The sequence below is a fragment of the Fundulus heteroclitus genome, chromosome 10 (assembly GCF_011125445.2).
Source record: "Fundulus heteroclitus isolate FHET01 chromosome 10, MU-UCD_Fhet_4.1, whole genome shotgun sequence".
Taxonomy (NCBI): domain Eukaryota; kingdom Metazoa; phylum Chordata; class Actinopteri; order Cyprinodontiformes; family Fundulidae; genus Fundulus; species Fundulus heteroclitus.
In genome coordinates this window covers 9,990,529-10,006,284 of record NC_046370.1, presented here as the reverse complement: position 1 = coordinate 10,006,284, position 15,756 = coordinate 9,990,529, and the positions used below count along the sequence as shown (strand labels likewise).

General features: G+C 39.6%; 2 protein-coding genes across 2 annotated transcripts in view; one reads left to right on the top strand and one right to left on the bottom strand.

Moving 5' to 3' along the window:
- sec24c (SEC24 homolog C, COPII coat complex component) overlaps positions 1-1,213 on the top strand; it is a 31,391-nt gene extending 30,178 nt beyond the window's left edge. The window contains 1 exon segment of the mRNA XM_036141979.1: positions 1,040-1,213. Within this exon segment, the coding sequence (XP_035997872.1) occupies positions 1,040-1,180 (141 nt within the window). The 3' untranslated portion in view covers positions 1,181-1,213.
- A 4,095-nt stretch (positions 1,214-5,308) lies between these two features.
- On the bottom strand, positions 5,309-14,074 carry LOC105928221 (NLR family CARD domain-containing protein 3). The gene is made up of 9 exons (XM_012865376.3): positions 13,672-14,074; positions 12,363-12,512; positions 11,134-11,205; positions 9,242-11,027; positions 7,836-7,997; positions 7,573-7,746; positions 7,304-7,471; positions 6,231-6,277; positions 5,309-6,144 (listed from the first exon to the last, which is right to left on the bottom strand). Exons 1-9 carry the CDS (start codon positions 13,712-13,714, stop codon positions 5,624-5,626), a joined length of 3,123 nt encoding a protein of 1,040 aa, XP_012720830.2. The 5' UTR covers positions 13,715-14,074; the 3' UTR covers positions 5,309-5,623.
- Positions 14,075-15,756: the final 1,682 nt, after the last annotated feature.

The following is a 15,756-nucleotide window of genomic DNA, read 5'->3' as shown; positions in this document are numbered from 1 at the left end:
AGATGGTAATAGCGAGTGAGCCATCTTCTCTGGATGATGTCATAGTTAACAGAACAACAAACCAGGTGTACCTTCTATGAAGAAAAAAAAGAGAGAGAACAAAAAGTTACAAGCTTAACATAATTTTATGTTTTTTTTCCCCCTTTTTTTTACTTTTGAAAAAACTCTAAGTTTAAAATAAGGAATCAAGCTCCTGCTGTAGCGCTGTGTTAAAATGTAAAAAACGATTTAGATTTTAACCTTTATCCTGTGAAGTTGTGTTCACAGAGTTCAGTCCGAAGCTCCTTTACTCCTCCTATTGTTGACCCCATGAAAGGTAAAGGAACAGGAGCTAGGAGCTATTATTAATGGTATTTGGATGGAGCCACAGTTTCTGATTTAATCAATTAATCGCATCTGCAATATAATCGCAATTTTAAAAATTGTCTTTTCCGAATCGCGGAGGTCTGCAACTTTTGGCTACGTAACAATTAATAGATCAGACGCGTCCTTTAGGTGTCATAATGTGCTTAAAGTGGGTTTGCTCCACATGGAAGGGAAGAGAGTTATAGCAGTGAGATAATCTAGTTTTATTTGTTTTAGAGTTTGTATAATCATGTTTTTACCAGAAACTTCCAGGAATCTCACCATAGCATCAAGTAGCAGTCAATTAGTTTATTACATAGACTTGTTTGTTTGTTGGCTGCACTTTATGTTCAATAAGGATTGATGTCCAAATCAATTAAAGGCATTTCTCTTGAATAATAATATTCTGATAAATAAAAAGTTACATTTCTTGTTTTAAATAGTTTTTGTTTACAAACATCTTTATCTGGAGGCCATTTTTGTTGCTTGTGGTTAATGCAGAGAAAAAGTCCCAGATAAATGGCAATTATGGTTGAAATTTAGATTTTTGTCAAAGTCTCACAGCCCTGCTGATGTTCGGCTTCCTCGCGGCGCCCCCTGCAGCGAACAATCAGGTGTAACGATGAAAACCCAGGTTGCACCAACACCCTGCTCACCCTGCCTCTCTTCTTCTTCTTCTTCCTCCGTTCCTCAGCTGATGGTGGTGAAACAGGAAGACCGATCCGAGCTGATCTTCAAGCACTTCCTAGTGGAGGACAAGAGCGCCAGCGGGGGAGCGTCATACGTAGACTTCCTGTGTCACATGCACAAGGAGATCCGCCAGCTTCTCAGCTAAGGATCCCAACGAGCTCCAAAAACTCCTCCACCCCCAAAAAAAGCCCCGGTCAACCTTTCACCCTTCAAAAGTTTTTTTTTTTGGTTGTTTTTTTTTTTTTTTTTTTTAACCGTACAAAATGAAAACTCTCCTTGCTGTCTGTCAGCTGAGCTCCAGCTTACAGATCAGACCCTGTATGATGGCTGGCGTGAGTGAAAAGCTTTACTCTGCCTCAGATCTGCTCAGCGAGGCCGTAATAAGATGAGGTGGAAGGGTGATGTGTATACTCCAGAGAACAACTATGTATGCAACCGGCTGGTGACGGAAAGACAAAGCTCGAATAACTAGTTGTACTGTCTGTATTAATAGCACTGAAAGGCTTTTCTTTTTCCGGTGGGGAGAGCTTAAACGACTCGGATAGCAAACACTTTTTTTATATACGATTGAGTCCCAATACAGTGACAGACATCTATGTATGGAAATAAAACTAAATAAATGCTGTTCTAGATGTCTCTTATCCACTTTAATCATGGCCTTAGTCCCCCGTGCTGCTCCCGATCATAATGTCTTTGTGTGTGTGTGTGCGTGTGTGTGTGGGTTTAGTATGAGATATGAATGGATTAGTCGCCATTTGACCCGTTTTTTTTGTTTTTTTTAAATCAGCCACTATGCATCAGCTAAACTGAAAGAGAAATGATTTAAATTCAAACACCAGATTGAACTACAAACCAGAAAAGAAACAAATTCAGTTGAAATCCGTTTTAATGTGGCTCCAAAATCTCTCAAGAATCAGACGTACAATTCGGATTAGTTTTATCTGACAAGCAAAAAAAAAAAAAAACTGCAAATAAAGATCGATCTCAGATGTTTTAGGAGCTTTTTTTTTTTAATTAAAATGTGAAGAAAACTTTAGGACGCTTCAGACTTTATAACGATCCAAGCGGGAGGCGTCGGATGTCCAGACTTGTGTGAAAGAGGAGAGTCTCCAGCAGAAAAAAAAAACGAGCAGAGCACGACAGCAGATGAGCTCGGATCCGCACTGAGACGCCGAGATGCTTTTCAGTGTGTAAATAAAATATATGTGTACAGAATTAATAGAGAATTACCGTTTTAAAGACCCGGGGTTTTCGTGGTTTCTCCGTCACGATCATCTGAGGTTGGAAATCATGGATTTACTCAAGTTGAGGGGCTTTTTGATAAGTTTGTGTGTGAGAGTGAGTGGGACTGTGTGTGCGAGTGAAAGCGGGGTCGGTCCTGGTGAATTTCTCCTGGGGAACAGAGGGATCAGCCAACACACACGACCCTTCGGATCCGCTCATTTATCACTTTCCGTTCTGTTTTAATGATGTGATTTTTGTGTGTGTGTGTGTTCAGCCCTCTGCTCTGTCTTTATGTTCGCTGATCGACCCGCCATGTTTACTGTAAACTTAATTTCTGTTCCTCCTTTTTTTTTTTTTTTTTTTCCTTCCCCTTTTGTTTTTCCATTGCCTCCTGGGACTGCTAATAAAATGATTGTTTAAAGTGAAATCAGACTTTCTGATCCTCTTGTATTTATTGAAGAGAAGCATTTTTTAAAAATTGTTAAAAAAAAAAGGTACTTTTTTTTAGACAGATTTTGGCCGTTTGTAGACAAACTGCGACTTGAACCTTCCTATGGTGTTAGGGTCCAGACGGACCCGTTTTGAGTTTTAACATGCATAAAACACTTCATACATTTGTTTTTTGAGTTGAAACTTTTTTACTTTGTCAGGGACTTCCATTTAAACAAAGTAAAATCTTTTTTTTTTTTTTTTTTACTAAATTATAAAGTGCTCTGGTGAAAAAAATGACTTTTGTGGTGTTCGGGTCATTTGTGACCCGGTTAAAATTTTCTATTATAAAACAATAAAAAATGCCCAAAATTAAATCATGAACACACAGTCAACCAACAGCCTCTTTCTCCAACCACTTGAGCTTCATTAAGGGGCTTTTCTCTTTGCCTTTTTGCAAGAACAAACAAAGGGAGACATGTCCAGGCTTGTCAAGCCATTTGAGTGTAGAGGTGGTTCATTTGACCACTTTTATGACATTGAAAACGAGGGGTATGCTGTTAAAACAAAGGCCCAGGGGGCCACAAAAAAATATTAATACCAATCTTTTCATGAATAAGGGAGCCCAACCAGCTAAACAAGAGTTAAGAAAACATTGGATGATAAAAGATTGTTTTTAGGGTATTTTATGGCTGATTTAATACACGGGTCCAAAATGACCCGCTAACACTACAGATGGCAGCAGAAAGCTAACACCAGAGGAAGGTTAAGATGTCTTTATTTTAACACAAATCTAAAAGGAAGTTGCAGCTGATCGTACGTACTTAATGTGGGTCAAAGCTTCACATTCCCCAATTTTGAATGCCTGTTATGCCAGTTTGGGCTTTTTTGCAGGGAGGAGTCGTTTTATAACTTAAAACTTAATGATTTGGAGAAAAGAAAAATGTTTCAAGCTCATGTGGTTTCTCTAAGCAACATTTTAACATTTAGGTGGTTTGTGTTTTATGCTATGTTTTATGTTGCTAGGGGCCTTTTCTCATAAGCAGCTGAACAGGAAGAAGGACAATGATGTGCATCGATTTGCCCAAAGGTCAGGAATTAAACACAGTACGGCTGCGTTTGAACTGCCAACCTACATATATGTTGGCCCAGATTGAACTATTTAACAACAGAAACAATTTTGGTGAGTCGAGGTGTGGGTTTGAAACCTAGAACTGCTGTTCTAGCTGTCAAGCACGGTGGTGGCAGCATCATGCTGAGGGTGTGGTTTGTTGCCAGTAGATTCTGGTACGTGTCAGACTGATGATGGAATAATGGAGGCAGACCGTACATTTCTCTACCTTCACCTGAGAATCGACTGAAACAGGAAAACGATCCTGACGGGTCTTTAAATTCATTCATCATTAAATTCAACATTACAATACGTGTATTTAAATACAGTACAGATTGTGTGTATTAGAGAAAATTCACACCATTTGACACACTCGTTCCCAAATGGATAACCAAACGGGAACTCAACGACTTCCTGAAGTTAAAATCGAGCGTCAGAGAGGTTCATTTAAGAGCCACTCGCCTGAATGAAAGGGATTAAAACTCAACGTGCAACTTTATAGGACAGATGCTTCGGTAAAAAAAGAAATAAACATGTCACTACTTTCATAGACACGACTTTTGTTAATATTTGGCATTTTATTAGAATTTAAACCAAAGTGAAAATGTTTACAATACAAAATGGAGGAAAAGGCTCGGTTATGGCACCAGTGTTATTTTAAATGTTCTCAATATCCCATTAAACCCTTGAATAGACCAGGGGTGTCAAACTCATTTTTGTTTAGGGGCCGCATACAGCTTAATCTGATCTCATGAGGGCCACACGAGTTAACTCATTGCAAGATTAAATAGAACTAATAAAAGTGGACTTGTTGTTGATTTTTATATTAAATGAATTTCACTTTTACACAATATATTATGAATAACCTCAGCATTTTTAGAAAAGGTATGTGCAATTTCAACAATACTTTTACTCAGTTAAACATTTACTTGTGCATTATGCATAAGAACTGATCACAGTGATTGTACAATGTTGAAAAACATTTATTCACATTTTTTTGGAACTTAAAAACACTGTCCTGCATGACAAAATACATCAAACAGATAAACATTAAGACATTATTTAAAATCAATTTTCCACATCTGAAGCTCAGTGCTACCATCTGCGGATTAAAACACAGCGCCCCTCGAGGACAATATAGGAACTGCAGATTTTCAATTAAACGAAGTACATGTTTGTTTCAATAATTGTTTTATCATTTTCTTCCTATTATCTCCTCTTTCTTTCACATTTTCTTTCTTCTTATTGTTCTTCCTTTCCTCTCCTACTTTCCCATTGTAGTGTCCATATCATTTGAGATATTCCCCGCATGAATCATAATAAAACTATTCACATTCATAAATCAAGCGGAGCACGATAGCAAAAGCAGTACTGCTCCACTTGTGAAAGTCAAATCTGATGAGCTCTTTTTGGCATTAAGACAACAATTCTTATTGCCACATGGCCAGACAGGACACTGGAAAAAAAAAAAAAAAAGTAATAATAATAATAATAATATAATGATAATCCATTTAGCCAGCGGGCCGGACTAAATTGTTGAGCCCATGATTGTTCGGCGGGCCGTATGTTTGACACCCCTGGAATAGACACTCATGACTTAAAAATAGCTTTAAATTGTTTCTTTTTCTGGATTTTTCTACATGTTCAGCCTTAATATAATACATTTTTGTTAAACTCAGAACGGCAGACAGCAGGCTCAAAGCATTGCAACACTTGGCTCAGATAGGCGGTAGAGAACCTGGTTCCTCCAGGCCAGGAGATATCCGAGGGGAAACCTCTGGATTATTATTATTATTATTATTATTATTATTATTATTATTATTATTAGCACAGCAGCACGGTTGAGTCCACCCAGCCAAGTTGGAAACCGGGGTAGACGGGCTCGGTGAAGGCGGTGTAAAAGGTGTGGAGGAGAGTCAGGTCACCGCAGGACACCCTGAAGAAGGACAGCACCCCTGCCGCCCAGTCCAAGTAAACTCCTACTCTATTGGAGTTAGGTGTTGCGTGCACAACTTCATTCATGCCGCCGTGCAGAACCCTGTAGCCGTCTTTGTTGCAGTTCAGGCCCCAGGAGAGGTCGTTGCGGCCTATCCAGCGCTCCGGACCCTCTCCCTTTCTGCACATCCGTCTGTAGGCCACGCCGACGCAGACCCTCCCGATCCACTCGGCCTCCCAGTAGCAGCGCTCAGTCAGTCCCTCCCTGCACAGCACCTGAGTGTAGAAGTCGAACCGGTCCGGATGGTCGGGATACGGCTGCTTGGTCCACCGCGTTGCTTTCCGGTTTCCCTCGGAAAGAGAAAGATCCCTGTGTGCGGTGTTTGGGTCCAGGGTCAATCTCCTAAAGTCTGAAACGTAAACACAGAAGAAGGAATCATTCGCATGAGTCCAAGAAAACAGAAAGAAACTCACAAATATACCGGCGGTCACTTACATTTCCTGGGACCGGGTTGGATTCTGGATTCACCACACTGGTCCACGCTGAAACGAGACACATTACATGTTTTCCTGCTGCTTTTATTGTGTGTCAAAGTTTTCTTTTATTCCTACACTTTTTAATTGAACTGAGAAATATTTCTCCCTTCTCTGGCGCAGGATTCCAAAAGCGTAACCTTTTTGAAATCAAAACTAAAAGTTACGTCAATCAACACTTTAAATCAACGTCACGTGATTGTAGTTGGATTCAGAACCCTTAAACTGCTCCAAATCTTGTTAACTTATTACCATAAACTTCAATGTGTTTTTGTAGATGGACCAACACAAAGTAGTGCATTATTTTTTTTAGAAATGCATTTAATAAACATTTTTTTTAATCAGTCGTCCCATTTCAACACTTTGCAGATCCTCTGTTTGCTGCAGCTGCAGGAGCTTTAAGGGTTTTTCTTCTGACCCTGCCAGCTTTGCCCATCAGGAGAAAGAGCATTTAGCTCCTTTTTATTTTCCATGTAGCTCCAATTCAGTCAGACTGGGTCAAAAGCTATTGTAAACATCTATTTTCATGCAGTCAGGACTTTGACTGGGCCACATGGATCTCCGTTGATCTAGACCCGCATTGTGACTCTGGCGGGAAGTTTCAGACTATTGTCCAGCTGGAAGGTTAATCTCTCTGTCTGGTTTGTCAGTTTTAGGTGGTCAGACATTATTTGGCTGGCACTCTTTCCATTTTAAGATGATAAAGTTCTCCCCAACTTCCTATCTGACCAGCTTGCTGCTTTCCTTGGTCTTCATGGCATTCTCTCTTCGCTGATGTTGTCTAGCAAACCTCTGAGGACTTCACAGAACAGCTGGATTCATACCAATGTTAAACTAAACACAGCTTGACTCGATTTACTGATTAAATGACTTGTGAAGCAAATTAGTCGCACCATATTCTAGTTAAGAGTTGGTTTATCCCACAAAACATAGATATATAAACGCACTGAAATGTATGATCGTGAATATATCAATAGTTTACGAACATGTTTGGATGATTCTTGACTGATAAGTGACAGATCTATGCTTTATTACCTGAGTTTGTGCAGTGTGCATTGGGGGTCTTCCAGCAGAGCTGAAAGCAGCATCAGGCCAGAGTTCCCCGGATGATTGTAGCTCAAGTCGAGTTCCTTCAAGTGGGACGAATTCAGGGCAGACGCCAGGAACGTGCAGCCCTCTTCTGTCACTCCACATCCCGATAAACTTTGAGCGAAAGATAACACATTTCATCCAAATGAGCTGTATAACAACGGCAGCAGCAACAGAGAGCCGTTCGCCTCCTGAGGAAATATTGCAGTACTCACCGAAGCCGCTCCAGTTTGCAGGAAGAGCTCCCCAGTCCAGTTGAGAACTTTCTAACTCCGACGTCCTGAAAGTCATTATCGGTCAGATCCAGGACTCTGAGTTGGCAGCAGGAGGAGCTGATGACTGATGCTAAAGTAACAGAGCTGTTCTCTGTTAGGTTGCAGCTTCTTAGCCTATACAAATAGAAAAAAAAGAAACAGTAAAATGCATTACATAGTCATCTGCATGTATCCATGGAGCAGATGGTTTGTCGGATTTTGACCTCAGCGTCTCCAGCTTGCTGTTCTTCAGTCCATCAGAGAGTTGCTTTAGTCCTGAATCTGTCAGGTTGTTGTTGCTCAGGTCCAGCTCTCTGAGTTGGCATGAGCTGATGGCGTTGGCCAGGTTTTCACAGCACATCACAGTGAGGTTACACGCTTTTAAACTGCACCAGAAGAAAAACAAACATCCAAGACGGTTTAAGAAATATGCCAGACTCTCCACAGCTGCTAATAAAGAATTACGTTAATTTTCACATTCATTGGGACTAAACAGCAAGACAAAGATTGTGCTGTAAGCTAAATTGACTGACCTGCTGTCCACACTGTTAAGACACAACTGTGCACATCCATACTTATAGAAAACCTGATTATTAACAGCCCCAAAAGTCAGTATTACGAGTCAGAAAGAATGGTACCCGACTTCGGCATTCATGATGGCTGCTACTCACAGCAGCATTGAGTAAAACCTCATACTTTGACCTTTTTGTATCACTTGTCTATTATTTGTGTAACATTTAGTCAGTCATACGGATGCTACCTTTCAGAGTTCATCAGACGGGATGTTTCAGCTCTTTATTTGCACAAAATACCACGTAGAACAGCGGTATTGTCATTGTTATTGTTTTAACAACAGTAGCCATAGTAGCTAAACCAGCAGTGGAGAATCACCACTTACTGTTTAATGTTTCATGTTCAGTTCAGCACGGCTTTTAAAAAAGAGAAAGATTTAGCAAAATAAATGTAGCTTTAAAACATATTCTGTGACTTAGGCTGGCTTTATTTGTACGTTTAACAATGGCTTTTTGCGAGCAGCCATGCTTTTTTCCCCTACTGCTCGACAAGAGGGAAACTGGAGCACAAAACGTTGGAGATGACATGATCTGCAACGCGTTAGTGTCGATCTACAAGGCAAAAAGAAGCACTAGTACTTCTCAGAGAGACATGCTTAGTCCTTTAACTTTTGCTCAGTTGATAAGTTTCATGCATAGGCTTCTTTTATATTCTTTAGTTTCTTTAATAGTGCTTTACGCCAGCCCCCAATGTCCCCTGGAACCCCTGGTGTTTGCCAAATTTGTCAGCCGTTCTACATTAACAGAGAAAGTACTGGGGCTCCTCAGGGGTGTGTGCATAGTCCCTTAGTTTTATTGTGTTGGTATGTTTGCACTACTAAATTTAGTGCAGAATTATAAAGATTTTATAAAGCAGTGAGCAGACAAATGACATGGTTGGAGGATAATCTGTGTCTTCAAGAATAGTGAATGTCAATTTTAAACAATGTGTAGTTATTTCTAAAGAGGTTGTAGCTTTTAAGTACCACAATACCTTAAACAAATCATGCATTCAACTAGTTTTGAGGGGGGAGTTTTTAAAATAGCTAAATCCCAGAGAAAAAGATGAAAGGACTTACTTTGCCACTTGGGCTGTTTTCACGACAGGCATAAGTCTCTGGAGCCCCTCCTCTGACCTTGTAAAGTTGCTCAGATCAAATACGCTAATCTCCTCTTCGGAGGTCAGCAGTACAAAGATCAGTGTAGCCCACTGGGCTGGTGAAAGGGTGGCTTGGTTCAAAATGCCCGAGGAGAAGATGTCCTGAATTTCCTCCACAAGAGAGTGGTCGTTCAGCTCATTCAGACAGTGGAAGAGATTGAGACACCTGTCTGGAGACTGGCTGGCCCGGATCCTCTCTTTGATATGATCGATGATTTCAGTTCTAGTCTTTTTATGTGTTCTGTTGTTGATCATTAGATGCTTCAGCAGTGTCTGATTGGTCTCCAGGGATAAACCCAAAAGGAAGCGCAGAAAGATGTCATAATGCCCATTTTCGTTCCCCAAGGCTTTTTCTACAGCCTCCTTGTAGAGGATGAGCTCTGACGATTGTCTTGACATCAAGCGGCGTGACACAGAGGACTTCTTGACCAGGACGTTGACGTTGTCGTTGTGGAAAGTGAGGTAGACGTACAGCGCTGCGAAGAACTCTTGAATGCTCAAATGCACGAAGCAGAACATCTTCTCTTCGCACAGCGCCATCTCCTCGTTGAAGATCTGCGTGTAGACTCCCGAAAACATGGACGCCTGCGTGACATTTATGCCGTTAAGGGCGAGGTCGCTCTCGTAGAAGATCAGGTGGCCCCTCTCAAGCTCTTTGAAAGCAAGTTTGCCCAAAGCTAGGAGGTTAGTTCTCACGCAGTCCGTACTGGAGTCTCTTCTTCCCGGCAGTCTTTTCTTCATTTTCTCCACGTAGAGGTACAAGAAATGGATGTACATCTGTGTGAGACTCTTCGGCATGTCTTTGCTGTCTTTGCTCGACAGCTTCTTCTCGAGAACACTTGCCGCCATCATGCAGAAGATCGGTATGTGGCACATGATGTGGAGACTCCTGAAGGATTTCACATGTGCGATTACGCGATTTGCCACGGCTTTGTCGGTAATCCTCCGCCTGAAGTACTCGTCTTTTTGCGAGTTGTTGAACCCACGGACTTCGGTGACCAGATCAATGTACTCAACTGGGATTTTAGCAGCGGCCACCGGTCGAGATGTAATCCAAACAAGGGACAGGGGAAGTAGACCTCCCCTGATCAGGTTGGTCATGATTACAGAAACCGAAGATGGCTGCCTCACTTCTGACATCAGTTCGCTTTTCTCAAAGTCCAGAGACAAGCGACTCTCATCCAGACCATCCAGGATGAAGAGCATTTTGCTTTCACACTTGTCAAAGATACCGGCGTCTTTTATTTCAGGGAAGAAGACGCAGAGGAGCTCCACAAGACTGAAGGTTTTCTTTCGTATCAAGTTGAGCTCCCGGAAAGAGAGAGGAAACACAAAATCAACGTCCGTGTTTGCCCGGTCCTCTGCCCAGTCAAGAGCAAACTTATTGGCCGACACGGTTTTTCCAATACCGGCAACTCCCCTTGTGACCACAGTTCTTATGTGGCGTTCTCCTCCAGGTGGACAATCAAACAGACGATTGCAGTGGATCGATCTCTCCTGGGTCACGCGTCTCTTCGACGCGATCTCCATCTGTCTCACTTCGTGCTCTTCGTTGACTTCACCACACCCCCCCTCAGTAACGTAGAGCTCCGTGTAGATCTGATTGAGAGACATCTTGTTCGCGTCTGTCGAAAACCCCTCGTGTAAATGACTGAACTTTCTCCTCAGGGTTGCTTTCAGTCTCTGCTGACACTCTGCAGCTTTATCTGAGGAAAAGATTTGAGGTTAATATTCGTGTGGTTTTTTTTGGATGTTGTGCAACCATTTTTTTTTCTCATGCATTGTGTTAATTCCCAATGAGGAAGTGCTTACTTTGGATCTGCTGAGGTTGCAAGCTGCCGGCACCGTCTTCATCTAAAGGCTCTTTGGAGACGTCGTTACATCCTGGTGAACAAGATCAAGATCAGGGAAGGCAAAAAAAAACAACAACAACAACCTCTGATTAAATAATGTATGCAGAATTAAGGGAAAGCGATACTTCTGAAATTCCCTAAAGATTGATTAAAAATCATGATTGCATCACTTTTAAGTAGCAGAATGGAGCATTTCCTACAAGGGGTGCATCTAGATAAATAATATTTCTAAAGAAAATCTATATATTTATGTAAATCTTGTAGTTCTTTCTTCCGTTTAACTTATTGCTTTGTAAGTGTTTTCTCTGTGTGGCAGAATCTATCTAATGCCTTCAGTAACGGAAACCGAACTGAACATTGAAATTTACATTCATTTTAGAAATTCAATAAGTAAAAACTGATACAATTTTGGATTTTTTTCCAGATAGAGAGATATGAGCAAAGTTTATATTTTGATTAATAAAGGTTACAGCTAATGAAAATGTTTAATACATGAATATGTGCTATATATTTTTAAATTAATTTATTTATTTGATCAGATTACTGCAATAAATAAGCTATGATGATTTTCAGATTTACTGTGGTCAAATCCACACAGATATAATCTCACAAGGTCACTCAAAAGAAAACTATGTCATAAAGCGGTTATATCTATATATGTAAATATAACTGCTTCGTCAGATAAATAAATTATCTTCGCCAGAGTGTCTCCAAAACACAGATGTGCAGTTATTTAAGATTAACTCAAATTACCTTAATTTGATGCACAGGAGTGTATTTATTAATTAAAATGTATTCATTTGTCTAGGGACAAGTTAAAAGTATTAACAAATAGCAAATATACTTACTCAATATTTATTCAGACATATTTTAATAAATTAGAAAATGTGTTGCTGAGGTTCATTTGTTAGATTAAGAGTACCAAAAAAGAACCTTTAAGCAAGTATTAAAAATACATTTCAGTAAATTCATTTTGCTGTTTTTATTGGTCTGATGAAATATTCTAATCTTAAATGTTGTATTAGCTGCAAGCAGAAGATTATCATAATTAACAGAAATAAAGGCTTGAAGCGATCAGTCTGTGTGTAACTAATTTATATAATGTGAATATGACTGCAGCTTAATGTAATTTGTAATGTCTGTCCCTAGCTGGATTTTTGGTTGCATAAAACAAAAAGGTTTGCCTACCTTTGGTCATCGATATGCTGATGTTGATGCTGCCGATGGAGGAGCCGATGATGGAGGGAGCGACCACATTGCTGCCGCTCTGAGCGGTGAAGCTGGGCTGGAAGTGATGAATCACACCCTGAACGGATGAAACCGACTCTGGAAGAAATCCTGAACAGACACAGCGAATGCTTAAACCTTAAATATTTGATGACTTATGTGGACTTTTTTACACCCTGATCTGAAGTAGGAAAATAAATTTAGTAGATTCAGAATGCTGCTGCCGAGGTCTTGATGAAAATCAGGCCATATTTAGATTTCAGCAAAATGCACATGCTCCCGTGCTATTTCTGCGGATTTTGCTTTATCGTTACACCTAAATGTTTCAGATCACCAAACCCATTTAAAGTTAGCCTGAACTGAGGAAATAAGAAAAGCTATTTTTACATTAATAATTAATTTATTAAAACTAACATGGCCCTGACTGAAACAGTAAATAACATAAAAACCAAACACCCCCCAGACCACCATACTACCACCGCCTTTTTTGACTGCAGGTCTGATTCTTTTCATGAAATGCTGTGAGTTTTAGTCCGGACATAACAGGACGCACTCTTTCCAAAGAGCTCCAATATTGGTCTCCTCCATCCAAAGAAGTGTTGGAAATCATCTGGATGTTTCTTAGGAAATTGGTCTTCTTTCTGGTTCGCGGTGTCTTTTGCCTTGAAGCCTATCCATGACAGCATTTCTTGCACCGTCGCTTCTTATTGCTGAATCAGGAACAAGTGAGCCATGCGGTGCTTTAGATGTTCTGAGTTCTTTGTGACCTCCTGCAGGAGTCATGGATGCACTATTGGAGTAAATTTGGTACCTCAACCCCTTCTGAGAAGATTCACCCACCCTTCCAAGTTTTTTTTTTTTTTCCATGTGAAGGTGATGGCTGTCATTGTGGCTCAGCGGAGTCCCAAAGCCTTAGAAGTTAGTTTGTAACAATTTGTCTGGAAAAGTTACTGTTTCCCATCAGGTCTTGAATTTCTACAGATTCAGGACACAACTCGTTGCTTTTTGATATCTTTTAGCCCACTTCATTTCTCGTAAAGGGATTCCTTAATTTGACAGTTCATGGAGCAATCAGGCCCAAACTCTTTTCATACAGAGCGTTATTAGTTTGGATGATAACATTTGAAAAGCGGTTTTGTATTTCCTCAGGTTGTGTTTCTTTGATATCAAAGATTTTTCAATGATCTGATGCATTTAGGTGTGACAAATAACGCAAACAGCCTTGTCATCTGCATCGAGTCTTTTCGATTATTGAAACAGTCATCCTTACCTTGAGAGGCTTTATTTACGTCGTCATCAACCTTTTGCTCCATATTTTCCCGATTTTCTCATCCTCCTCATGTAGATTCTGTCAGCTGGTTCACTTCATCTCCTCAAATGCATTTTCAGTCCAAAAACTACAAAAGACAAATAAAACCTTACTGATGTCAGGGTAAAAAAAGAAAGTTCCCTTCTTTCACAATAACAATGGCTGCTGTCTGCTTCACACAGACAGCTTCATCGTCTGCCTGATGTTTGCATGTGAAAGTCGTGTTTCCTGTCTAAATAGAGCAGAAAAAAACAGGAACTGTTGCTGCAGTTCGTCTGAGCAGTCGACAGTAATGGGGCGAGCGAATGAGCACACCGCAGCACTTTCGTTTACTATGAAATGAACTTGAGTTGAATAAAAGCTGCTGCAGTTAATTTCCTGTTTAACCAGTTAAAGAAGGGGAACTTTGAACCTCAAGTAAAAGCTCAAATCTATAATGTCCATCCAAAGTAAAATAAAGAAATCCATGCCACACGTGCATTTATAGAAAATATAATCCTCACTTGTTGATTGGGCATATAATTTTGTGTTGTATATTTTAAAACATTGTTGAATTTCTTCTGTTTTATAGCTTTTTTATGTTGATCTCTTATTTCATAAATTTAAAAAAATGGCTGCTGCATATTTTATTTGTAAGCCAACAGTTTTGTTGATTTATTGCCAATTTTGTAATAGCTTTAATTTGTTTTGTGAACATAATCTTTTTTTGTATTTCTTTAGAATAGACCAAACTTAACTTTTGCTTTTCTCTTCTTTATTTCTAGAGAACCATTCCTATCAGGTTTAAGTTCTTGCTCTAATTTCCGTAAATCTAATTGAAGTGAATCTAAAAGTTCTCTTTCTGCTTTTTTCAAAAGGGGCAACTTGTATTTCCCCTCTTAAGATAAGATAAGATAAGATAAGATAGTCTTTATTGATCTCACAATGGAGAAATTCACTCGTCACATCGGCTCATACAAGAAGGTGCAGAGTAGGGAAGGTGCATTCAGTTATATACAGTGAATCTTCATATATACAATGGATCAAAAAGAATACCAAAAAATACAAAAAAGGAAATAGGAATGGGCATATAATGTCTCATTTACATTCTTAGTGGTCTATATATATATATATATATATATATATATATATATATATATATATATATATATGTAAACATATCTATATACTTAAATATATACATATATCTATGCGCCTACATACGTACGTACCTACGCGTATATATGTGCATATACATTGTATACATTTGTACATACATACATACATGTGTGCTGACTTATGTTCAGGTGTTGATAGCAGCAGAAGTCACTACATCAGGATTATTGCACAGGTTGTAGGACAGTGTATTAAATGTGTATTAACACCGCCTTGCATGCATCTCAACGCACCAGCGGCAACACCTCTCCATTACCATTTTGGTAGAGCAACTAATTTTTAAGACTAAGTCGTTTTAAATGTAAGTAGAATAATACAATTGTTTTAGCTATTTATGTGACAGTAAACAGAAGCGATGCCTGTAGTGACCACAGGATTCCTGAGGGTGGCAGCAGAGAGTAGTCCTCCACTTACAACTTCACACACTCGTCATCAGCATGACGTTTTCATTACTTTTTTTAAATAAATTGGTTATTTTACCGTTGTTTTGTTTGTCAAGGGAAAATTGATTATACAGAAAACTAATTAAACAAATTCTAAAAAAAACCCAACAACAATTAAGTTTCAGATATTTAAATTTATTCAGCATTTTCTCTCATCCATAATTTTGACTGGTTGGTGTGTCGGTCATATGTGTGTATAAGTGTGCAGCACATGTTAGACGTCCACCAATGTCTTCTGGAGAACGGTTAGATGGTGAGAAGGCAAAACACCAGAAGAAGAATGCTTGGAGGAGTGAAGGTCAGGCTTTCATGCCTAAAATCAACACCACCAGCCAAGCATGGTGGTTGTAACGTAATGCTGAGTTTCTGTTTTAGGGACCACTCTTCTTGGCAGAATTGATGGTTAATCTAAAATCATTATTGTCAATGTTTTTGTTTACTTTTCTTT

Bases quoted from the DNA above. Each gene is read 5' to 3' on its own strand.
- LOC105928221 (XM_012865376.3), bottom strand. From the start codon at position 13,714: ATGGAGCAAAAGGTTGATGACGACGTAAATAAAGCCTCTCAAG. The intron at 6,278-7,303 runs GTAATAAAGCAT...GTCTCGTTTCAG, and splicing joins TGCACACTGCACAAACTCAG to CGTGGACCAGTGTGGTGAAT. The intron at 6,145-6,230 runs GTAAGTGACCGC...TTTACGTTTCAG, and splicing joins CCAACCCGGTCCCAGGAAAT to ACTTTAGGAGATTGACCCTG.